The sequence below is a fragment of the Aspergillus piperis genome, assembly GCF_003184755.1.
Source record: "Aspergillus piperis CBS 112811 unplaced genomic scaffold BO85scaffold_16, whole genome shotgun sequence".
Taxonomy (NCBI): domain Eukaryota; kingdom Fungi; phylum Ascomycota; class Eurotiomycetes; order Eurotiales; family Aspergillaceae; genus Aspergillus; species Aspergillus piperis.
This window is the reverse complement of record NW_020291606.1, coordinates 614,165-637,286: the sequence shown is the minus strand read 5'-3', so window position 1 is coordinate 637,286 and position 23,122 is coordinate 614,165. Positions and strand designations below refer to the sequence as shown.

General features: G+C 49.3%; 11 protein-coding genes across 11 annotated transcripts; 7 read left to right on the top strand and 4 right to left on the bottom strand.

Annotated features, from left to right (window-relative positions):
• Nucleotides 1–4: 4 nt before the first annotated feature.
• On the bottom strand, nucleotides 5–1,369 carry BO85DRAFT_479814 (oxidase ustYa family protein). Its single transcript, XM_025662974.1, has 5 exons — nucleotides 1,042–1,369; nucleotides 875–985; nucleotides 687–823; nucleotides 530–623; nucleotides 5–459 (listed from the first exon to the last, which is right to left on the bottom strand). The coding sequence occupies exons 1-5, from the start codon at nucleotides 1,316–1,318 to the stop codon at nucleotides 203–205; spliced, it is 876 nt and encodes a 291-aa protein (XP_025513284.1). The 5' UTR covers nucleotides 1,319–1,369; the 3' UTR covers nucleotides 5–202.
• A 1,233-nt stretch (nucleotides 1,370–2,602) lies between these two features.
• On the top strand, nucleotides 2,603–3,108 carry BO85DRAFT_83860 (uncharacterized protein). Its single transcript, XM_025665719.1, has 2 exons — nucleotides 2,603–2,841; nucleotides 2,893–3,108. Exons 1-2 carry the CDS (start codon nucleotides 2,683–2,685, stop codon nucleotides 3,067–3,069), a joined length of 336 nt encoding a protein of 111 aa, XP_025513283.1. The 5' UTR covers nucleotides 2,603–2,682; the 3' UTR covers nucleotides 3,070–3,108.
• A 2,429-nt stretch (nucleotides 3,109–5,537) lies between these two features.
• On the top strand, nucleotides 5,538–7,741 carry BO85DRAFT_461500 (uncharacterized protein; the record flags this gene model as incomplete). Its single annotated transcript, XM_025661789.1, has 5 exons — nucleotides 5,538–5,918; nucleotides 5,978–6,353; nucleotides 6,403–6,559; nucleotides 6,615–6,748; nucleotides 6,798–7,741. 5 exons carry the CDS (start codon nucleotides 5,538–5,540, stop codon nucleotides 7,739–7,741), a joined length of 1,992 nt encoding a protein of 663 aa, XP_025513282.1.
• Nucleotides 7,742–8,129: 388 nt separating this feature from the next.
• Nucleotides 8,130–9,616, top strand: BO85DRAFT_499203 (kinase-like protein; the record flags this gene model as incomplete). The annotated part of the gene is made up of 1 exon (XM_025664061.1): nucleotides 8,130–9,616. One exon carries the CDS (start codon nucleotides 8,130–8,132, stop codon nucleotides 9,537–9,539), a length of 1,410 nt encoding a protein of 469 aa, XP_025513281.1. The 3' UTR covers nucleotides 9,540–9,616.
• Nucleotides 9,617–10,038: 422 nt separating this feature from the next.
• Nucleotides 10,039–11,407, top strand: BO85DRAFT_522209 (class I SAM-dependent methyltransferase). The gene is made up of 3 exons (XM_025665244.1): nucleotides 10,039–10,600; nucleotides 10,677–10,806; nucleotides 10,898–11,407. Exons 1-3 carry the CDS (start codon nucleotides 10,111–10,113, stop codon nucleotides 11,256–11,258), a joined length of 981 nt encoding a protein of 326 aa, XP_025513280.1. The 5' UTR covers nucleotides 10,039–10,110; the 3' UTR covers nucleotides 11,259–11,407.
• A 12-nt stretch (nucleotides 11,408–11,419) lies between these two features.
• Nucleotides 11,420–13,127, bottom strand: BO85DRAFT_83744 (oxidase ustYa family protein). Its single transcript, XM_025665718.1, has 5 exons — nucleotides 12,289–13,127; nucleotides 12,005–12,226; nucleotides 11,910–11,938; nucleotides 11,746–11,825; nucleotides 11,420–11,632 (listed from the first exon to the last, which is right to left on the bottom strand). Exons 1-5 carry the CDS (start codon nucleotides 12,680–12,682, stop codon nucleotides 11,509–11,511), a joined length of 849 nt encoding a protein of 282 aa, XP_025513279.1. The 5' UTR covers nucleotides 12,683–13,127; the 3' UTR covers nucleotides 11,420–11,508.
• A 103-nt stretch (nucleotides 13,128–13,230) lies between these two features.
• Nucleotides 13,231–14,277, top strand: BO85DRAFT_522207 (uncharacterized protein). Its single transcript, XM_025665243.1, has 2 exons — nucleotides 13,231–14,027; nucleotides 14,085–14,277. The coding sequence occupies exons 1-2, from the start codon at nucleotides 13,573–13,575 to the stop codon at nucleotides 14,089–14,091; spliced, it is 462 nt and encodes a 153-aa protein (XP_025513278.1). The 5' UTR covers nucleotides 13,231–13,572; the 3' UTR covers nucleotides 14,092–14,277.
• A 456-nt stretch (nucleotides 14,278–14,733) lies between these two features.
• Nucleotides 14,734–16,298, top strand: BO85DRAFT_402370 (uncharacterized protein). The gene is made up of 4 exons (XM_025657187.1): nucleotides 14,734–15,153; nucleotides 15,216–15,697; nucleotides 15,763–15,845; nucleotides 15,922–16,298. Exons 1-4 carry the CDS (start codon nucleotides 14,986–14,988, stop codon nucleotides 16,194–16,196), a joined length of 1,008 nt encoding a protein of 335 aa, XP_025513277.1. The 5' UTR covers nucleotides 14,734–14,985; the 3' UTR covers nucleotides 16,197–16,298.
• A 507-nt stretch (nucleotides 16,299–16,805) lies between these two features.
• Nucleotides 16,806–17,650, top strand: BO85DRAFT_377260 (alpha/beta hydrolase; the record flags this gene model as incomplete). Its single annotated transcript, XM_025656256.1, has 2 exons — nucleotides 16,806–17,240; nucleotides 17,303–17,650. 2 exons carry the CDS (start codon nucleotides 16,806–16,808, stop codon nucleotides 17,648–17,650), a joined length of 783 nt encoding a protein of 260 aa, XP_025513276.1.
• Nucleotides 17,651–18,991: 1,341 nt separating this feature from the next.
• BO85DRAFT_83630 (cytochrome P450) lies at nucleotides 18,992–20,953 on the bottom strand. The gene is made up of 2 exons (XM_025665716.1): nucleotides 19,595–20,953; nucleotides 18,992–19,538 (listed from the first exon to the last, which is right to left on the bottom strand). The coding sequence occupies exons 1-2, from the start codon at nucleotides 20,667–20,669 to the stop codon at nucleotides 19,117–19,119; spliced, it is 1,497 nt and encodes a 498-aa protein (XP_025513275.1). The 5' UTR covers nucleotides 20,670–20,953; the 3' UTR covers nucleotides 18,992–19,116.
• Nucleotides 20,954–21,160: 207 nt separating this feature from the next.
• BO85DRAFT_451668 (uncharacterized protein) lies at nucleotides 21,161–21,510 on the bottom strand. The gene has a single exon (XM_025660643.1). The coding sequence runs from the start codon at nucleotides 21,407–21,409 to the stop codon at nucleotides 21,239–21,241; it is 171 nt and encodes a 56-aa protein (XP_025513274.1). The 5' UTR covers nucleotides 21,410–21,510; the 3' UTR covers nucleotides 21,161–21,238.
• Between the last annotated feature and the right edge of the window lie 1,612 nt (nucleotides 21,511–23,122).

Sequence of the window (23,122 nt, the reverse complement as noted above, 5' to 3'; positions counted from 1 at the left end):
TGCTCCCTGGCGTAAATAATTGGCATTGTTGTAAGAAGTGATGACGCATAAATAGGTTAACTTCACTATATACAAGCAACAGATCATGGTAAGAAGATGTTTTTTGGCCAAAATACGCACAAATCTGGAGATCGAACCGGTGGTAGGAAAGAGCGCCATCCAGGTAATCCTTTGCTCATGACTGTATTCTACTGGAAGACCTTCAAGGAGGTGGCCACATGCCATCGACATGTTCCGGCTTTCTGGGTATCGGGTATTCCTCAACGACCTTACCGCCTTCCCACCTGGCACTAACATCGAGCTTCTGGTTCAACGCAAAGAACGTGTCCCAGTTCTTGCAGGTATGGTATGTGTTGAAGTTCGGGTACGGGATCTCCAAGCCTTGCACCCAGTTGTAGGTCACCAAGGAGAGGTCATCGTTGCACATCAGGGTCTGACGAAGGATATCAACGCAGTGGTCTGGGAAAGTTGTTAGCTGTGTGCTGTACTCCGCAGCTCGAAAACGAAAGAGATTGATTGTAAGACCCACCTAAGTGAAAGAAGATACGCTCATCTGTTTGATTCACGAAATGCTCATCTTTGTCTTTGTAGTAATCCATGTGAATACCTTTCCGCAGGAGATCCTAAGAACAAAAAGCGACATGATCAGCTGTATAGCTCAACACGCACATAGTCACAATACTCACAACACAGTGTAATTGGTGAAGAACGTCAAAGGTCGCCAAATACTCTTGGTCAGGGCCAGCGTTTTCGATCTGTACTGCAACATCGGGATGATTGTTCAGTGCTGTCAGCTGCTGGCGACTGATGCCCATTGCACCTCCTACCAATGGCTGTTAGAAAATTGACAATGAAAGATCGTCTGAATTCTAACTTGTCAAGTCATGCCATTTGGCATCTACCTCCGGTCCCACACCCGCGTATTCTGAATGGGCGCTATAGAACTGTCGTTTCTCGTAAACGATTCCATTCTCAAAGCCTGGCACTGTACAGGAGCTGTCAAAATCTGCGTAAAGAAGTCGAAACAAAGGATGTACCCACACCAGTAATCTGTAGGCTTCTGAATGAAGCCTTCTTGGCGGGAATGGGGCGTGGTTGTCCAGAGGTTGAAAACAAGCATTATAGTGTTCAACATCAGTAGGACGACACAGAACAATCCGAAGAACAAGTACTTCCGGCTCATGGGTGGACTAGAGTGAACCACATGGTCCTCAAACGGTTTGCTAAGAAGCACTCGTCTGGCTTCGTCTTTGTCAAGACTGCGGCTCCCGCGGCAGTCACTGCCATCGTCAACTGGACAATATGCGGCATCCTTCATTTCTGTTTCTCGTGTCGTTTACAGAGCGGCTTCAGAATGCCTCTGAGGTAGAATGGCTCGAGTGGCTCGCAATACCCTTGACTCGGGTTATGTTTTCGGTCATTTAAACCCTCTCGGTAGCTCAACCTCGCGAGGGGTTATGTCTTGATTGGATAAAGTTGCATTTGTCAATTTTGATTAGTTCACCAGAAACATGCGTGTCGTCATATCGATAATCTTTTCCCCATTCTCTGGAGTGTAAGCGATACTAACACATAATATCGATTTATATTGCAGATCACAAGGCGAATTGTGGAAGGAGGGTTCACGAGCGTTATGGTGCAGATAATAGGTGTTGATACTAGCATGGTACCCAATCTGGTTTCAGACTTAGTCCGCGAGGCTACATCTTTTACAGGTGCTAGAGATTTGTCATCAGTTGCCTTACTCCCTTATATGTACGCTATTGGAGTTGCAAGTATACTACTACATCCGATCACTGTTTCGTGGCACTTGTTCATGTTGATCATTGAGCTGTCACGCACTGTATCTGCAGCCAGGACAAAGCAATATTGGAGTTTATAACAACTGTTTCCTTCACCGGCAGGTGTCAAAAACCACATGAAAAAGTAATATACAAACTTGCCATGCTGTCTCCTCACCCGCATGTCTTGGAAAATAACAAGAAAAAGCAATATAGGAGACTACAATGGCTGTTGCCTTCACCGATCGGCTTCGCAATTTGTAAAAAGACTTTATAGACGTAGTACAGCAGAGGTCGAGCCCAAGTCTCCATATGGTAATGGCTATTCTATCCTCACTGTCATTCAATGTGTGCTTTACCGATATAGAGAGAACATGTAGTATCTCACCCCAGAAAAAGCATAAAAGGCACCGAATCTTAGTCAGATATGGTACAATGCATAACTAATCACTAGTTAACTAGCGCAATCCGTCAGCATCCGACATCCGCTTAATTTCCTTCCTGAGATCAATATTGCACGGAGCTCCACCAGCTGCCTCACAATACACATGACATCGGAACATATCTGTCCATTGATCTGATCGTATAGAGGCAATATATCATTTTTGGTGAAACGGTCAGTGCGTTGACACATGACAGTAAATCAAGTCTACGCATGGACATGGTGGAGACAAGCATTGTTCTCAAACAATTCAAAGGAAAAAGCATATTCCAAAGTGGTGAGGGGCGTAAATGCCTCATAGAAACGGTCCACGATGTGAGACCAGACTACCATATATAATGTAGACCCAGACCTAGAATTCGGGGTGCAATCTGGTTATCTCAAGAACAACAACAAGCCTCACAAGTACAATAACAATCATCAAGCACACTACCACCACCAATAAGAAAAATTGAAAAAATGCGTTCGATTATCTGGCTGAGTGCACTTATCGGGCTTGCCATCGCGGTACCCGGAGCGTCTATTCCGGAGGAGAACGACAAACGGGAATGGCTTGATGGCTACGGCCGTGGCGGTGGAGATGGCTACGGTGGTGGCGGCGGTGATGGTTACGGTCTAGTAAGTAGTAATCCAGCTCTTGGAAAGAAAGAAATACTGAAGTTATACCAGGCTAAGCGGGAATGGCTCGACTGTTACGGCCGTGGCGGTGGAGATGGTTACGGCCGTGGCGGCAGTGATGGTTATGGTCGTGGTGGTGACGGATATGGTCGTGGAGGTGGCTATTGGAAGGTAATGCCCCTACCCTCTGGACTCTGCAGCAGTGAACATGCTAATGAAACTGTATAGGCGTAGCTATAGCGCGTTGGCAGGTGACAAAGTCTGCAGGAAGCTGTACTTGATGTACGCTTCACTGTGCGGTTCATTTACCAAAGCTGGACTCTTTCACCATTTACGCTTTCGACGGATGTATCCTGTTGCCTGGCGCAGCATTCAACATGCAAGGTACTGTCTCCGTGTGACTTCCGACAAGGCTTTGCCTTTTCTTGGCACTTATTCTTGAGCCTTACTGCTTTAAAGTTGGACGCGATCACTTCCGTTACAGAACAATAATGGGATGATGGACGAGAACAGGACATAGTTCATTCACACTGTGGACAATGTCGCCTAGATGACGCACAGTGACCGGTGAAGCATAGTAAGCTATATTCAGTAGGCGGTATGAGCACAACTAAGTGATCAGTGATTATATTAGCTTCGCTAGGTTGTTCAATTCACGGGGTATATTGATAGAGGTCATACTTATTTGCACTATCATGTACTCACATGCTATAACACAACTTTGGGTTATGTGTCAAAAAGACTTCGGTTTACCTCTTCGATATCTATCCCCGAAGGGACTATTTCCAGAGACTCGCCATAGCAAACTGGGTGCGTAGTGGATGGCGGCCCTCCCAATTGGTACCATGACAAAGGACCAGAGCAGCAGAACGGAGGGCAGTATCGCCTAATGCACTACAACATGTCAGAAAATCCCGACATGGAACCGTGATCCATAATCTCCGGTTATCCGGCATTCGGCTTTTCTCCCTCTAGAATGAATGCGACTGTCCAGTGTTTGTATCTCGACCAGACGGCTTGCTAGGTTTAGCCCTGTCAGCTTGATGAGGAGGACAACCGGCGACCATAGGGACATGGCCCTGACCAGCTCGTCGTAGATGCTCTGCGTGCTTTCTGTATCTTACAAAGTGATAGGCCTTTGTTTCTTCTACTTCAGGTCCGTTTGATTCGGAGCAAGAAATCACCGGCCACATCGTAGTTCGGCTCAATCTCTCCGTGAGTCGCCATCGCTGGCAGTCAACCACGCCTACAGACATGGATCTATTCTTCTTTCTCCGCCACATTTCATCGTCTGGCGGCGAAGTGTCTTACACGGAAAATACCGGGGAGTGAGCTTCGGTGACAAAGGGCTTCCTGAAAGTAAGTCTACGAAAAGTCAATCCTCAGCACCCGCGCCATCGCCCTTGGTTATCTTATCGTGATTATTACCCCACTGGCGTTCTTCCAGTTATCCCTAATGGGGTGTACAGTGTGGATGTGGAACTGTGGCCTGCAAATGTTGTGGTGCAGAAGGGTGAGCGCCTCGTTTTAGATATCGGCGCTTCAGAACTGGCTGGTAGCGGTTTGTTCCAGCACAATGGTCCAAGTGACAGGTAAGCTAACGACAGCACGATCCATGGAATAATTGTAACACATAAAACTGAATAACAATCGAACAGGCCGGAAAGCGTTTTCAAGGGCAACAATCATGTGCACTTCGGACCCAACTACGAGAACTGGATCAGTCTTCCCGTGAATCCGAACAGCAATTGATCCAGAGTACCTGTGTTTAATCCAGAGATTCTAGTGGTAACAGTAACATTGTCAGATACTCTTGCTCTCAGGGGTCTCTCCTTCAGAGTACCTTCTCATATTATGAACCCTTGCATGGCCAAGTTCAGTTGAACCAAGTCGATCTGCTCACTCCCGTGCCAACCACAGCCTAAATTACTAGCTGTCTGGCATGAGGACAGGGGTCAGTATATAAGCACTGCAGAGGAAGGGACAACCTGAGGAGATGGTTATCCTAAGTGGGATCTAAGTGCATCTCGTCGCCTACCAGGAGCAAGTCCCCGAAATAAATTTATGATCCTTGAAATCCATAATTATCCAGTTCATTCGACCCTCGGGTGAAATCCCGGAGATGTTCCAGTGTTTTATCTACGAACTTCCCGGCGATACCGACAGTTATGATACTGTTTGCCCAAAAAGCGCTAGTAAATCGGTATTTTAGTTGATAAGGCAGGCTTGTGAGGCGGCATAGTGGGCTTTCTTTTGGCGGGTCTGTGTATATAGAGCACCTGTTCCTCCTCTATTTAAGCTATTTCTGAAAGGACACCTGCCGTCCACCTTCAGAAAACACATAATAATCACCCGAGACTCACCGCATACCTCTTAAGATCCACCAACTCAAATAGGAATCCCAGCCGTCCATCATGCGGGGAATACTCCACCCACTACGCAAGGGCGGGCTAAATGCCGGAGAAGGAGCCGCGCTTCTTTTCTTTATCTTCCGCCCAACCTTCTCCAAAGCTGGGTGTCGTAGACTTTAAGCAGTAAATGATAGATATGAAGTGGTCGCAATCGTTGCCCTTAGCTTTGCATCTGATCTCCATAGCCACAGCGAGCGTTTTTACTGAAAGTGAGTCAGGCTGAACCATCCTAGGACAATTGTTGCATAGACATCCCTACTTAACATATGACAACCATGATCAGGTATGGAAAAGGCACTTGAGCCATTCAAGTATAACGCATTTCCCCTCGGTACAATTACCGCCACAGGCTGGCTGCATGATCAGCTGGAGCTCGAAGCAAATGGATTGGCCGGCCATCTCAACGATTTCTACCGCTTTGTGGCTGGATCAACATGGGTCGGGGGTGATTGGGAGTACAGCACGCTAGACGAGGCAGCGCCCTACTGGTTTAACTACGTTGTCCCCCTCGCCTGGACCATCGACGACGCGCGCCTGAAAGCTCAGGCGAAGCAATTTCTCGATTACGTCCTTGACAATCAAGCTGAAGATGGATGGCTGGGGCCCGAGAAAACTCACCAAACTCGAGGGATCTGGGCACGTAGTCTGCTCTTCTTTGGCTTAGTGGTGAGTGCATATGTCTGGTACGTGTACATGTGGTGCTTGGCTCTGACCCAACGGTCCAGCAATACGCACAAGCAGATCCATCCGAGACCGACCGAATTGTAACAGCGATGCATAAGTTTACCATCCTGGCTCATTCCATGCTCAAGGACAATTTCACCGGCCTCATCGAGAACACGACGCTTGGAGACAACTTTGATCCCCACGGCTTTGGACTAGCCCGGACGCATGAGTTGTCCATGTCGTTGCAGTGGTTGTATGAGAACTATCCCCGAAATAACTCAGAAGTAATCTGGGAGACTATAGAGCTTATGTTTGCCGGCGGTGTCGCGGGTGGGAAGGACTGGACAACCTTCTTCGTGGAGGGCGTTTTCCCTACCTTGGGAACGCCATATATCACGACCAGCTCATTCACCCATGGTGTCAATTTAGCGGAAGGTATGAAATTGAGCCCTAGGGCAGTGGGAGGTAGTGCTGACCGAGACAGGCTTACGGTATCCGACGGTGCTCTACCGGATGAATGGAAATTCTTCCCTGCTGGACCAGACCGCGTTAGCGGTAAACTTGCTCACCACCTACCAGTCGACACTTGCTGGGAGCATCACGGCCGATGAGCATCTGGGCGGACTCAGTCCCGAGCGAGGGTATGCGTGTCTTCGCCTCTTTTCAAATTTACTATTTGGTACTGACATGAAACAGCTCGGAAACTTGCATATCGGTTGAGATGATGTTTTCCATGGCCTATCTGTATCGATTCTACGGCACCAACGCATACGCAGACCGGGCCGAGCGCGTCGCATTCAACTCCCTGCCTGCAGCGCTATCACCAAATTGTAAGTCTATGAGCACCTAGTACAAATACCCCAGCTAATACTTTCTTAGGGTGGTCACATCAATATGTCCAGCAGGTCAATCAGCCTTGGTCCCGCAACTTGAGTGCCGTCCCTTTCGCGAACGTGAACTCCTACGCCAACAGCTATGGCCTCGAGCCCAACTTTCCTTGCTGCACCGTCAACCATGGCCAGGGTTATCCCAAGTATGTGGCAGCTTCTTATGTGCTTGAGGGAGACAGCCATGTGATTCACGCACTACTGGGGCCCGAAACATTGAGCACGACCCTTGCTGCAGGCAACGTGACCATAGCATGCACAACCAACTACCCCTTCTCCGGCCGACTGGAGTATGCAATCACAGCCACCACCGACCTATCATTCTCCGTCCGTATCCCTGACTGGGTGAACAAGACGAGCTCTCAGTACTCACTGGCGGGCGGATCGTCCAAACCCCTCTCCTCGGCCTCCAATCACCTGCAAACCTTCAACCTCACCAAAGGAACTACCCAGATAGCTGTGGAGCTAGAAATGGGCATCCAGATCACAAAGTCACCAGCCAACGGCACCGCAGCCATCTACTACGGCCCATTATTATATGCGCTAGACATAGACTACAACTCCACTTACCACAGACCCCTCAACTACTCCTCCTTGGAGCCACTGCCAGCAGACCAGATCGTGGCGCAGACACATGACTATGTGCTCGACCCAGTCTCTGCTTGGCGGTATGCTATCGACCCGACCTCGGTGACTGTTCAGCAGGTCTACGATCGCGATGGACAACTTCAAAATCCCATCTGGGCGAAAAATGCCACCCCCGTTGCCTTGTTCGCGGATGCATGGCTGGTTCCCTGGGAGGAGGACTCGGGGACCGCTGCGGTGCCCCCTAAGTATCCAAATGTCACTGGGTCGCCGAGTAAGATCCGCTTGGTCCCTTACGGCTCGGCAAAGCTGCATATTGCCGATTTCCCTATTGCGGTTCAGTCGTCCTAGGGGCTTGTCTATGACGTTATGGAATATATAGCTGATAATAGTGTTGAGGTTTTGGTGATCTGATGTTTGATTTATAATCACGACCCCAGAGACCTTCGCTATGTGGCTCTTAGAAGCTGTCTACAAGGTAGCATGTGTGGTAGGACTATCTAAAATTAATTGAAGTTACAACAGCACGTTACATATGGATGGGTTCTCGATTGTAAAGCAAATAAATAGGAAGAGTATAGATACAGATTTCCAAATCTTCACTGGCTTTCCACGATAATAGCTAAGGCACAGACCGGGATCTGCATCTACCCGCATTCCACCGCTCCCGCCAAGAGTAGAGACACCAGGGGTGAAATGATCTGGAGTAGCGCGACAGTAGGATCTTTGCGTGAACATCATGACCATGAGAGGATTGTCATTATCATCAATCCGATCATTGCGACCGCTGACCCTGTGTCCTCATGGCATTTCTCCTATCCACATAACGCGCATGCCAACCCGTCGCGTCTTTGCTAGCACCGCGTCCAGATCAACACCCACAGGTGACGATTCCAATCCGCACATCTTATATGAACCCCTTGAAGGTGTGGAGAGAATCGAATACTATTGTCCAGGAGGCTATCACCCAATAGAACTTGGAGATCACTTTCATGGCCGATACCGGATAATACATAAGCTAGGACACGGCTCCTACTCCACCATATGGCTGGCCCGTGATGAGCAGAATAATAAGTATGTTGCAGTGAAAGTCTGCACGGCCGACTCCAATCCCAAGGAAGCGGGTATTTTAGCCAGTCTCACGCATCCGCATCATCTTACGACCAATCATCTGGGCAAAACAATGCTTCCGTCGATTCTAGATACATTCACAATCCATGGTCCAAACGGAGAACACACTTGCTATGTTACCTCTCCTGCGAGGCCTAGCCTCTCCGGTCTGAAAGATGGATCATGGGTCCGCTTATTTCAGATTAATGTAGCCCGGGCTTTGGCTGCTCAACTAGTTCTGGCGGTGGACTATGTGCATGCCCGAGGGTTTATCCACGGTGACCTTCACATGGGCAATGTCCTGCTCAAGACGCTACCCAGCTTTGATCAACTCTCACCCGAAGATATATATGAGAAGTACGGAGCACCTGAGCTAGACCCTGTGGTTCATCTAGACGGCAAACCGCTTCCGCCTGGTGTTCCATCCCACGACATTGCACCCATCTGGCTTGGAGCACCAAGCGAGAAAGTCACACTTCCAGAGGCAAGGATCCTACTTACAGACTTTGGCGAGGCCTTTTCCTCCAAAGAAGCAAAGTCTGAATCTCACACTCCGCTTGTCAGTCGTGCTCCTGAAGCTCGCTTTGAACCAGATAAACCATTGTCATTTTCATCAGACATGTGGTCTCTTGCCTGCACCATTTGGACTATTATTGCTCAGAGGCCACTTTTTGAAGGATTTCTCGCAACGGAAGACTACATGACCCGTGAGCATGTAGACACTCTAGGTATCTTGCCTCCCGAATGGTGGAAGAGATGGGACGCGCGACCAGACAATTTTACCGAGGATGGGAAGCCAACTAAGCGGAACCCATATCGCTCTTGGGACGATCGTTTTGAGGATAGTTTGCAGCTGTCTAGGCAGGAAGTAGGAATGCCTTTGTTCGATGCAGAAGAGAGGGATGCTATCTTTGCGACGTTGCGGCCGATGTTTGCTTTTAGACCGGAACATCGAAGCACGACGAAGCAAATTCTTGAATCGGAGTGGATGGTGAAGTGGGCTTTGCCGGAGTATGAGAAGATTCGAAGAGGTGACTAGGGTATGACCTGAATTGTAGTGTTAAAGTGGCTCTGAGGCTTGAACGGACTCAGTGTTGTGTTCAATATATATTATATGACCAATGTGCTCCGCCGTAATTGACTTGGCTAGAGGATTGTATGATGCCACTCTACGGACACAGCACGGCTGATACACCCTCCACTAACCAGTTATTTTCGACATCTTGCCCAGACAGTAGAAGCGAGATTTATATATTTTGTCATTTGCACGAACTTATTAGGAGTAAGCCTCCATTGCGTGGCTGTGCCAAGACTTGGTGCACACGAATGCATAGGTCCTGTGCAATGCATGTCAGAACATACATACCATTGGTCCGACTAGAGCTGATGCTACCCTAACTTGGGAATATAATTACGCGGTACTAGACAAGTGGCTACCTTCAATCGTTCTACTTATGCATAAGCACTAGTGTGTGACGGCGTACAGCTACCAATATAAAGCACGGAGCAATCCTCGCCGTCCCAGCTTGCCTTTGCATCTCTTCGATCCCTTCTTTCCTCAACAGCAGAAGCCTACCACCCCCAAATTGCTTTGTACTACTCTCTTCACTATGCCCTCCACCGTGGAGTCCGAAGACCAGACATACGTCCTCTCCCACCGTTCCAAGCAAACAGAAGAACACGAACGTCTGAACCGACAGCACAATCTCATCCAGCAGACCTTTCTCAACAATCAGCTTGTACACCCTTCCATCCCTTTGTCAGCACTAAAGGGCGGGGTTGCAGATATTGGCTGCGGAACAGGTATCTGGCTGCGGGAAGTAGCTCAGTCCCTATCTTCTCCAGGCCTTGAAAACGGAACTGGGGCCTTTACATCCCCAGCCACAACCCCCCTCCCGTCTCTTGTTGGCTTTGACTTGAACGCAGCCGCGTTCCCCGAGACCCCCACCCCGGGAATCCAACTTGTGCAGCACGACTGCACTAAACCTTTTGACCCCCGCTATCATGGGCAATTCAACCTAGTCAATATCCGCGGCCTTGCTTACGCTATCACGGAGGAGAAGCTGTCTCGAGCGCTCGAGAATGCATTGCAACTCTTGAGTAAGTTGTTACTCCCTGCCCAGTTACCAGCTTGGTATACTTCGCCTGATAATAATCTTATTTGTCTGTTGTACAGAGCCAGGAGGCTATCTCCAGTGGACAGAAAGCGAAGCCCGACTTTTCAGACTGTTCCCAGAAACACCCGAAATGCTCAAAGCACTTGAGATCATTGATCTGGAGAGACGGGCTCGTGATCTAGTACCTTAGTGAGTATCTACCCACTCACTGCTTTTCTCTCACTTCTGTCGTCGCTTGATCCCATCGGCTCACTTATATCCTTAATTCTTTTTTCTTCAGCCTGCCGCATTTCATGCTGCAAAGAATTCTCTCACTCAAAAACTCCAATGGAGACGATGCTCTAAATATCCTCCATTTCAATCTACGTCCCGGGGGCTTCTGTCAGGAGGATGGGGATCCCGAGGTCTGCCTCGAATTTTCAGACCATCTCACAGACTCTGTCAACCTTTTCCTGCACTCTGCGCTCATGAGAATGGAACAGCAACAGTCTCAGAACGGAAGTGCAGTTGAGAACGGTAATACTGGGGAGACGAAACTGGATGAACTGCGTAAATTGAAGACTTCTGTTAGTGAGACTATCGAGGCTAAACGTGTCAGAATGGGTGGGATCTTTCCTCATCTTGTAGCGCAAAAGAGATAACCTGGCGGTATTGGACATGTACGTATTTGAGTTCGTGAAATACCTTTCGCACCGAAATTTCCTCTTGAACATGCTCGTTTGATGGATGTATTGGTTATTGAGTCTGTGGGAGGTATATTGACAAAACTTGAATTCGAAATAATACGCGCCGTGACTTGTGCCCCTTACTGCTTACTGGGCGGGCAGCTTGTAGTTCTCAAACTCTGAGTTACGATTTGTAGCAGATAGTAGTCTGTGTAACTTCAAGTATCTACGGTGGGCTAGGCATCTCCTTCGCTCCGGGGAGACGCTCAATGCCATGTTCGGGTGTTGTGTAGAGCTGATGCTGCCCGACCCATTGCTTCACTGCACGGAAATCGCGACATTTATGGTGCCTGCGAATGCCACTGAATATTAGCCTTGTGCCTGTATATTTCCACTCTTTCAAGAGCGCTATATGTATTGGAGGGTTGATGGATGGAAAAGGGAAGCAGGGGACGTTTCATACACATTGAAGTCTGGAAATGGGTCTTTATGCCCCTTCACCCACACATATGTCAGGATACCAACGTCCGCATCACACATCAACTATTTGACGGGTCACAACCATTAGTCTGTGGAACTTCCAAGCATAACGCCAAACAGATAACTCGAAACACCAATCTAGCTTACCTTCTGTCGTAGAATATCAATGCAATGGTCTATTTCGGGTATTTGTCAACATTTGTTCATTGATTGTGTTTGGACGTCTTCTACTCATGACTTACCAAGATGATGCCGTAGAATCTGCGGGCTGTCCTCCCACGGGCCCGGTTTGTCCCTATAATAATCCTCGTAACTTGCTTGGCGGAGCATATTCAGACAATGTAGCTGATGCAGAACTTCCACCGAGCCCATGTAGCCGCCGCCGAGCTCGTCAGCCAAACCAACAGAGTACTCGGACGCATTGATCTGCTGAAGTGTTTGCTCATCAACGTTGATGACACCGCCTGTTTTGGACAGATTGTAAGCCTCGTGTTCATTCTACCTGGGTCCATTTGGGATGAATCACCTGAAGCATAAGTTATATCATCCCAGGCGGCATCAATAGCAGGACTTGGTGGTCCCTTGAAAGCATTGGGCTTCGCAAAGCTGCCGTCGAACTTTTCAATATGACCTGTGTTCTCGAGGGCCTCTAAGGCAGGAGAATCGATGGGCAGGTAGTCATCGCATTGACAAGCGGCAGCTGTTTTTCGATGACGAGCTACTGTTGACCAAAGGTAGATAGAAGCTATAAACAGAAATAAAGTCCACAAAGATAGAATCAGAGTCCCATTTGGGTGATACCAGCACCATCGTGACCTTCTCGCCCCAGGACTTCGACTGTCTTTGAGGAAGTTTTCCTCATCGAAACTTGATATGAGGCGTTCTTCGCTCTGCCTGTCATCCAGCCTGGCTCCGGCCATGACGATATCAAGGATTGATGAATGGCTGTGTGGGGTGGAGGTAGGAAGGAGTAGGAAGATGCAAAATGCAGAGAATGTTGATGAAGGGAGAAGGCAGAGCACCGGAGGGGATAACTCGGCACAAAATGTTCCGTAGATTACAAACGAAATTGTGGGAGATTGCCTTGGAGAGAAGGCAATGCAGAAGTAACAGCGAGGTGGAGGGGGGGAATCCACAAACTAGCCAAGACTGTGATTCTCCTCGGAGCGAGCTCGACCTTCATCCGCCCTACCCTTCCACACTCACATCAATGCACCTCATCATCGGCCTGGGTATCACCATTGGGGGCCAAATGATGCCGGTTTTCCGTGTGTCGCAACGACAGAGTGTCCGGAAGTACTTGGCGAGAGTTATTCATGCATGACTGAAATGACTACTCGATGTTTGGTATGATCATTGGCCTTTGACCAACCGCTCCTGCCGCATCAGCAACAAAGTCGAAGGCCCTATACATCTTCATTTGCGAGATCCTGGAACAGTGAGATTTTAAGTAGATACTACGCTAACCCCGCTCTGGAGTGAATGCCCGAACACGTCTACGATGGGCTGATGTGAGGATGGATGCATTCGATGCAGCCGCTCACGATTCCCTTGGCCCGGCGCCAACACAAAGGACTCCAGGTCCGACGAGGTTAGTATGGAATTGCCTTGGCAAGCAGGCGTACACCAAGAAACCTAGAATACCGCAGAGAGTACGAGAAACATATAAGGTTCGAGGTCAGGTTCGTGGTGTCCTTATGTGCTGGAGGATACAATCAACTTCTCTACTCATCTCTTCCTCTTTCCCCCAAGCTCTTAGAACTCCGAATCAGCAACCTTTTTAGTCTTTGACTTCCCACTTTGTTGCAATATGCGTACTGCCTTGAGCGCACTCGCGGTGCTTCTCACCCTGGCTAGCTCTGCCAGGGCGGCCCCTGTCGCAGCTCCATCCGAAGTTGAGGAGCGTGATGCCTCTGCCGTGCTGAACACGCGGTTCGTTACTTATGAGGATGGCATCAATAAGAGGGATGAGGTTGAGGAACGTGATCCCACGGCAGTGCTTAACTCACGGTTCATAACCTATGAGGACGCCATCAACAAGAGAGATGACGTCGAGGAACGTGACGCTTCCGCTGTGCTGAACACCCGGTTCATCACCTACGAAGACGCCATCAGCAAAAGAGATGAAGTGGAAGAGCGTGATCCCTCGGCTGTGCTGAACAGTCGGTTCATTACGTACGAGGACTCCGTCAGCAAGAGAGACGAAGTCGAGGAACGCGATCCTTCGGCTGTCCTGAACAGTTGCTTCATCACTTACGAGGATACGTAAGTCCCTCTATCCCCTTCTTGGCACGGTCAATAGGTGTACTGACATGAAAACAGTGCTTAAGCGAGATAGTAAGCAGGCTTCGCCCTCTGGGCTGCAGACACGCAAGCTAAATCCACTGGTTTGCGCCATAAAGAGGGGTTGCTGTGGAACTTGGCTAGTGTGCGGGGGAAGCTGAATCGGTCGATAGTACTTTTAGTTCAGGGTCTATAAACAGATCGATTTGAAGAATTCCCACTACTTAATCTGACACGGTGTCCTAGTGCGTAGTCAGACTATCGAATAAGATGAAATCGCCGCTGCACTAGACCCATCCTTTCCCCGGAGTAATGAGAAACTAAGAAGAGTGGACTTCCCTCGGGCCGCCTGACAAATGCTGTTCGAGAAAATGCTCCAATTAGAAGCTTTCTTGGCAATTTCTATTGGAGACTCAGAGACACCATGATCCTTCGTGTTTCTCTTCGAGTACCCTAAGCCGGATGGGCTGTGTAATTCACTACTAGCTTCGCTGCCTCGAAGGAGTTGTAACCCTGCAATGTAGTCCTCCCTCCTCCATCCACCCCCTCCTGACCAGCCTGACAAGGCTCTTGTGGTTTCTGCAGCCTTTCTCACAGGCCATTGTCACGTATTTGCAGACGAATCCTTCGGCCCCCACCATTAGTATGATTTACCTGACGATGTCGACAGCCCTGTTGCAGACGTGGTGTGCCTCCGATCCTGGCGCATGGGGGCTATACAGTCCTACAGTCAGACGGACGGTGGCAGACAGATGATGGGCTAACTTTGCATCTATTCAGCCTGGCTGTCTCCTGCGCCCTCACGCCCCAGCCGAGAGACATGCATTCTTCCCTTCCAGGCTATTATAAGGGAATGGCTTTTGGCTGTCGCGCCTCTGCCATCATCAATGCTTAATCCCCTCTTTCTCCATACCGCTTGTCTGCAAACTGATCCGGCAAGATGTTGTATTATGAAGGTCATGGTATTACCAGTACGGCCAAGGCGATCATTATTGTGACCACAATTTTAGGTGTCCTGGCCATTCTGGCGGTTGCACTCCGTGTCTACGCCCGGATATATTCCAAGCTCTACTTGGGTGCCGATGACTGGACAATTATCCTCGCCCTGGTACATCCCACCACCATCCCATCCCATCATTGATGATGTTAACATTCAATGTTCGCCACTAGATTCTTTCTTGTGGGATTAGCATTATCATCGACTACACCGATGCTGTTACCGGCATCGGAGACCCTGAGTATCAGCCAACCATGGAGGCGATCATCTTCGCATTGAAGATAAACTTCGCTTGCGAAAATGCTCAAATCGCCACAATGGGAGTCATCAAAGTTTCTTTGCTCTTCTTCTACCGGCGGATCTTCGGCATCTCCCGTCCGTTTGTCATGGCGAGCAATGTGCTCATTGGACTGATTTCCAGCTTCACGTTGGCGATTGTCCTGGCGGTTATCTTTTCAAAATGGCCGGTCTACCTACAATGGGACCCGACCGCCCCCTACGATATTAACGCGTCGGCGATCCTTATCTGCTATGTTGCAGGCAATAGCTTATTCGATCTTCTGACGCTGGCACTTCCAATCGCTGCCGTACAGAAATTGCAGATGGATCAATCAAAGAAGCTATTCATGTCTGTGATCTTTGTCTTGGGAAGCACGTAAGTCATCCTAATCTCTCCCGTCGATCCCTCTGATAATTTATTAATTGTCGGGCGTGGAATAGCTGCATGGCGGCATCACTTGTTCGACTGTACTACGCCGTCCAGTGGACCAAGGAGCCCGCGACTATCAGTAGCATGTTTGAGGGTATGTTTTCCCGGTTTCATCGTATTAACGATTCAAGTCGTACGCATTTGCTGACGAGGTATCCAATTTTTTATAGTACCCTTCATTTATAACATTCTGTGGGCGCTCCTTGAGCCACCCATCTTCATCGTCGTGGGCTCCATGCTTACTCTGGGACCTCTGCTTCGTAACTGGCGAGGGCCCAAGCAATGGATTCGGCTTCTCAGCAGCAAGAAGGAGGGATCAACCAAATTCCACGACTCGCGCAACCTCCCCCAGTCACATATGCAGTCGGCAAACTCTCATCAGCGTGGGCACGAGAAGAAATTGACACCAAGTACCTCAAGCGAGGTGGAACTGTTGGAGGTGTGAAGAATACTGCCGGGTTGAATTGGCCGTGTCAATTATTACCATTATCCTAAAAATGTGTAGTGTTAGTGTATGTTATCAAATTCTGTGGATTGCGTTGTAGTCACATCGGCTCAGCCCAAGGTGTTCAGTATCACTGGAGCAACAATGATCACATTTCAAAGACAGGCTTTGTAGCAAGAACCCCCACTAAAAAAGCAGCAGTCTCAATCAAGAAGAGGAGTGACTGTGCCAGCCATCCCTTCTTCTAGCCATTTGAGGGAACATACAGGGGTGGTAGCGGACAGTGGGTCATTCGCGTCAGACTACTCGACTGGCTTCGAGCTACCCATTCCCGTTCTAGCAATAGACAGACTCACCCTGGCTGACTCCATCCAACAAACGAGTTTTTATTCCACCCACTGAGCCGTTAAACAAAGAACATCTTACACAACTAAAGTAGACTGTAAGCGCCGGCCTTCGGAGGAGAAGTAGGGCTCCCCTCGCTTTACAGACATAAATACTTGTCCCAAACCCCCTCTTCCCAGCACCCGAAGTAATCTCCCCTACTACTATACACTCACCTCAATAACACCCTTTCTAATCTCTCATATAATTACTTCACTCAACATCATGACTATCCCCACCGACAAAAAGAAGCCCGCCCTCGTCGTCGTGCCCGGCGCCTCCCAAAACCCAGCCCACTACGCCCACCTCCTACACCTCCTCCAATCCGCCGGCTACGGAGCCTTCACAGGCCTCCTCCCCAGCATTGGCGCCCAAGGACAGGTCACGGCGGCCGACGACACCGACTACGTGCGCAACCGACTGATCCTCCCTCTCCTGGACGTCGGCAACCAAGATGTGATCCTGATCAGCCACTCGTACAGTGGAATGCCCGCTAGCGCGGCGGCGCGCGGACTCGGACCCGCCGACCGTGCCGCTCAGGGCAAGTCCACTTCTGTGCTTGGCCAGATCTTCATCGCGACCATCCTGCCTCGTGGTGGTGATGGGTTGAGTGTTATTGATTCTTTTGGTGGAAATTTGCCCCCGCATATGTACATGGATGTATGTGCTCCTTCCTTCCTTCTCACTTACCATTTCCAGAATTAACGAGAAGCAATGAATAGAAAGAACAAAATCTCCTCAAATGCGACGAGCCCAAGCCCCCTCTCTTCTACGACGTTGAACCCACCCTTGCCGACGCGGCTTGCCAGACTTCCCTCAGTCAGGGCTTGACTTCTTTCTCGAGTCCCTGTCCCGAGGCGAGCTGGGGCTCTGAGGCCTTCAAGGATAGAATCGCTTACATCCACACCACTGAGGATCGCGCGGTGCCGTACCCGGCCCAGACGGCTATGGTTCAGGCTACGGGTGCTAAGTGGATTACCAGGGAATTGGCTACGGGTCACAGTGCGCAATTGTCTGCTCCGGAGGAGTTGACGAAGACTATTTTGGAGTTGGTGAAGCAATGGGAGTAGATAAATATATTTGTGAAAAAATGGGTGTGTATTGAGCTGCTTGCAATGTTGTTTCAGAATGTAAGAGAATTCGCCAAGGTTACTTTAGTCCAATATGTGGCTTTAATATGGGGATGTGTTCAATCACATTGGCAGATAAATTGCTTTATTGTTGTTGTCCTCTTGCTTATCCATCCTCCCGCTTCCTACGGGCATAACTTGAAGGAAGGCATGTGCCCCAAATGAGGGGCAGTGGGCCGGTGAAAGGAAGAAGAGGAGGGTAGTGGAGGACAACAAGCACAAGACACATAAGAGAGGGAAGAGGGGTGGATACCCCTGCTTGGTGTGCTGGCCAGTCGAGAAAGGGAGGGGTGTGGGAAGGACCAGGACAAGGCTGAGGAGGTTCGTTGGCCCTCAACGGAGACAGACAACCCTCAAGCAACTAGACTCCGCGGATAAACACTTGGAGGAATAGAAACGTGGCTTAGCTCCGACTACTCCGTACTCCGAGTGCTCCGTACCTTTTCATTCTGTTCGGTTATCTGTCCATCGCCAAGGATGAACTAAGGATGTCCCCGAGCGTCCAATCTAAGTGGGCCTGACAGATTTAGGGCAGGCGGGGGAGGCTGTGGGCGGAAAGGGCCGACGGGGCGAGATTATATCCAGCCAGCCAGCCTAGTATACCAAAATATTACAGACATCTCAATGTCTCCATTATCCTGTGATCAAGTCAATGCAGTCATCAATTAGTATGTACTGAGTATGTTACATCAACTTACCATTGACTGGTAGATTCACAATAGAGGGGAAGTGGCCGTCAAGCGCTAAATTAGGTCAATATACCATGCTGCAGGACACATCCTAACTGGCCAATGAGCCACTAGCTAGTAAGACTAGCTAGTTAGTACCCAGTCTAGGATAAACGAGGAGAGGCTTACATGGTTACATCTTTCTCCCCTCTTCCGATCTACCCGGTTTTAGCGACACATGCATTAGCTTCACGTAGCGTTGTTGAAGTAAGCATCGGAGACGATTCTCTCTGCTGTCGAAGGGAGGTCATCACAGCCAGGGGCATATTGCACGGAACGTGTTAGGACCTAATTTCCATTCCTCTCCCTCGTTGGTTGTATGGCCTGCCAGTTGTCTATATAACCCCTCATATTCTGCGAGGTGTCAGAATTTAGTCTAATTAGTCCACCACAAAGAGGAGTGGGGAGAAATACGCTAATGTCCGACATAAGCGCTAATTTGTATCGTTGCAGTCGTATCAGTTTCTATTACTATCACTGAAGCTAGACGAATGCTTCGCTAAAGTACATGCAGATCAGCGAGTAGTTTGATGTAAGACGGCAATAAGTGACAGTAGCGACAGGCCTAATTCACGCTGACTATCAGGTCAGATCTATTCTTCTTCAGACGCGGACCCTGCATGCGTCCTCTTATTGCATATCTCATCTTATTACTATCCAGTCAGATTAATGTGTATGTCATGGAATCAGCACAACCCTCGCCCCATTCCTCGAACAAAGCGTCAACCCCAATCCCTCCACCCATGGTCCAGGGTCCCGACTCTCCAGGCCGCGGAACTCCTGCACCATCCGCACAAGAACATAGCTGACCTCCGTCAAGGCATAGCGCTGACCAATACAGATCCGTGGTCCGCCATTGAACGGCAAATAGCCCCAGCGCGGCTGCAACTTCCCATCCTCCCATCGTTCAGGGCGAAATACCTCTGCATCTGGACCGTAGATGTCCGGTCGACGATGCATGGCGTAGATGTTGTAGCCGACGATCGTTCCTTTGGAGACGAAGACAGGGGAAAGACCGTCTTTGCCTCCACCCACAGGGAGGACTGTATCTTTCTCTGCTTCGCGTTCGTTGCGAGGGACGACAGGGTGAAGGCGCAGAGCTATTAGTTCAGGTCAATGAGATTTTACAAAGGAGAGGGATGATGGGAATCCATACATTCATTTACACAGCACTGAACATACCTCAGACCGCGCAGCTCCTCATACGTCGGTGGCCGGTTCTGCAGCGTTTCAACTTCAGCGCGCAGTTTCGCCCAAATAGCTGGGTTCTTCGCCAGCACGAAGAACATATTCCCAAGAAGACTGGCCGTCGTGTCCCGCCCGGCTAGAAGCACATTCATCAATTCATCCAAAATGCGCTGCTTATCAGAAGTCCGTGACGCCAGCTCATGCGAGAAAATATACCTCCGCTTCGTCTCCGGCGATTCATCTTCTTTCCTTGTCGCAGCCGCATAGACAGCCTCATCAACAAACCTTTGCACAAAGTCTCGACAGATGTGATTACACTCCTCAGCCTTCCGATCACGAAAAATGACACCAAGCGGACCCAGCATTCCCCGCATCGGGATCGCCATCTGAGCATAATGAAATGCCTCTGCGAACCCAGCCTCCGAGTAGCCCTCTTTCAGCGCGCCCACCGACTGTCCAAACAGGAACTCCGTCGCGGAGTCAATCGTATACCGGAAGAAGAGTTCTTGCAGGTCGACCGTGCTCCCATTCCTCGGAAGCAACGCGAATAGATCCTGGATCAACTCTTCTAGCAAACGCAGATCAGTCACCTGCTCGCGGGCGAAGCTCGGCCTGATAAGCGCGCGAGATGTGGCCCAGTGGTGACCATCCGTGTTGAAGATGCCTTCGCCCAGAAGAGGCTTCATTGCCTCGTAACGGTGCTTGAGACTGTAGTCGTTGAAGTTGAGGGAGAGGACTGTCTTGATGTTCTCGGGCTCGATGGTCACGATTGCACTACGGCCTAGTTCTTTGACGGTGAATGTGTTGCCGAGTGTGCGGAATAGATTGCAGCTTCGCTCGAGGATACGGTGCTCTTTCCTTGTGCGCATTGTGCCGAGAATTGTGTCGAGGCCTAGGAAGGGGTCTTTGCTGAAGGATCGTGCGACTGGTTGGCAGCCATGCTGGCGGGCGAATTGGCGGCGCTTGAGATAGCGTCGGAAGGATTCGCTGGCGATAACTAGAGCCGCGAGCAGGAAGATGATGAGTTTAGGTTGGATATCCATGATGGCTATTATGGATTAAGACCTGAAAGCTGGAAAGTGAACAATGATTGCTTTCTGGGTATTTTATGTATGCTGTTCAGGCAGCAGTAGTGAGGTTGAATCACGTGGGCGTATAGTGAATGATTGGAGGTGAGAATTTAGCGTGACGATGGGAAGGAGGAATCAGGCAGCCGGTAATCCGTGAGGTCATTATTGAATAAAGCTTGATCTGCGAGAGTGAATATGAAATATTGATTGATGTTAATATCATCATGCAATAGGCAACCGTTACTGAGAGCAGATAGCAGATTCGATATTTAGGGGCTGAGTTGTTTCTGTAGCGCTGATTTATATAGCGTCCCCCTCTATTTGAGCCTATTTATCTCCGTCATTCCGCCCAACCTATGGATACGCCAGACCGCTTGGATAACCAATAATAACAATAAATCTTTCTCTTTCAACGATCTTTGTATGTCTTTTCTAATTCAGTGAATGAGAAAGCTGATCGCAGTGCACTGGCTTGGCAAGGGTGATTTGCTGCACTATTTGACAGTTCCAAAAAGCTATTAGCGACAAATAATTTTGTTGCATCAATTGGGGGTTTGACACATCCAGGGGTGAGTGAGGCAATCTCGGGCTGAGATGCGGTCAGGCACATTTACGGTGAGCATTCGATCAATGAGATCCAATGCAGGATCTCCTATGGGATCCCAGTAAGGTGATGGATAATCAAATCTACCCATCTTTATCTGTTGTGCCATGTTATAGGGGTGTTCCGGGGTGTTGAGCTCGTCGGAAAATGGAGGAAATCCGCAGAGACAGATGTACAAAACTACACCCGCAGACCATATGTCTACCTCGAGTCCATATCGGCGGTGGGGTGTCTCTACAAGTATTTCTGGTGCCACATCTAAGCCAGGTTAGCAAGTGCCTCAATGTGTGTCCAGGGACTAGGATACATACAACTGGGGGTTCCACACAAGGTTGTTGCCAATTCATCAGAACCTAATTTTGCGTCGATCTTTTTCGAAATTCCAAAGTCACTTAACTGTACTGAAAGGTGTTTGTCGCATACCAAGATATTCTCGGGTTTAATGTCTCGGTGGACCCATCCAAGTTCATGCTATTTTGTGTCAGCTTTGGAGTCAGCATGGACTAGGGTAAAACAAGTAAGGCTTACCAAAAATATGATGGCGGATAGTGTTTGAGTAAATACATGCCGTGTTTCACTTTCAGTCAGCTTTCCTCTTGTTTTGATAGTGTCGAAGAGGTCCCCTTCTACCGCAACACTTAAAAGAAGGCGAAAATCATTTCCCTCTAAGTTTGCAAATGCATCTATCATCCTCACTATGTTTGGGTGATAGTGCTTCTGGAGCTCGCGTAGCAGTTGGATTTCACCACCTATATCCTTGAAATCCTTTGCTCTCAGGGGATTTCCAGGAGTTCCACCTTTGAAAATTTTGACTGCGAAAGCCATCCCGGTCACTCTGTCAGTGCAGAGGTGTACTGTGGCAAAGTGGCCCGTCCTGAGTTCCTGCGTTATCTTGTAACGCTGATCAAACCCGGTTTTTATGTCATACTGCTCCATCAGCTCTCCCAGCGAGACCTCGTCACTCGGTTCGGTTTCTGTTCCAGAAGCAGTTGACTCTCCCTGCGGTGATTCACGTACGATCTGAGGTAGGCCGTCTATAACCCGCGACGATTGCCGCTGTAAAGGCCTTCCAGCAACCGCTTCATAATCAAGTGTTAGGCGCTGCGCTACGTGTTGTAATCCTCTCTGGCAAGCTATGATAAAAGCTCGACGCCCCGCTAAGCCGCGAGGCAAAACAGCACCATGCTCGGCAAGAAAGACAGCGATATCTTCCTGTCCACTTCTCAAAGCCATAGTCAAGGCTGTGTCCCCCCATTCCGTCTCCGACATCAGCTCTGCGCCTCCTTCGACAAGGATTCGAACGGCGTTAAGACTCTCACAGGACACAGCAAGCATGAGTGCTGTCCAATTGCTGGACGCTTTGTTGTTCACTCCGGCACCTTTACCTATTAGCACATGGATAATTTCTCCATGTCCCTTCCGGGCAGCTCTGTGTAGAGCAGTTTCATTCATGTAGTCTTGAGCATCGACTTCAGCTCCTAGCTCTAGTAATGTACGCACGTTTTCGACATGGCCAAATGTCGCGGCCCGGATAAGGGCAGTCTCTTCATCGGACCCCCTACCTTCAATGTCATGACCGTTTGCAATCATTTGTCGAAGAATAACTGGAAGGTCAAATACTGCGGCGAGCACGAGAGCTGGGCAGTTTCGAGGGAACTCCTGGCTCCAGCTGGGATAGCGAGCGCTTGACAGACTCCACACTTGACTAGTCATTTCAACCGCCACAGGATTAGACCAAAGCCGTTCGAGGTCTGGCAAAATCTCGCCTGCATCGATAAGGTTCACCTCTGAGCCCCAATGCTTGGCGGCATACTCAATAAAG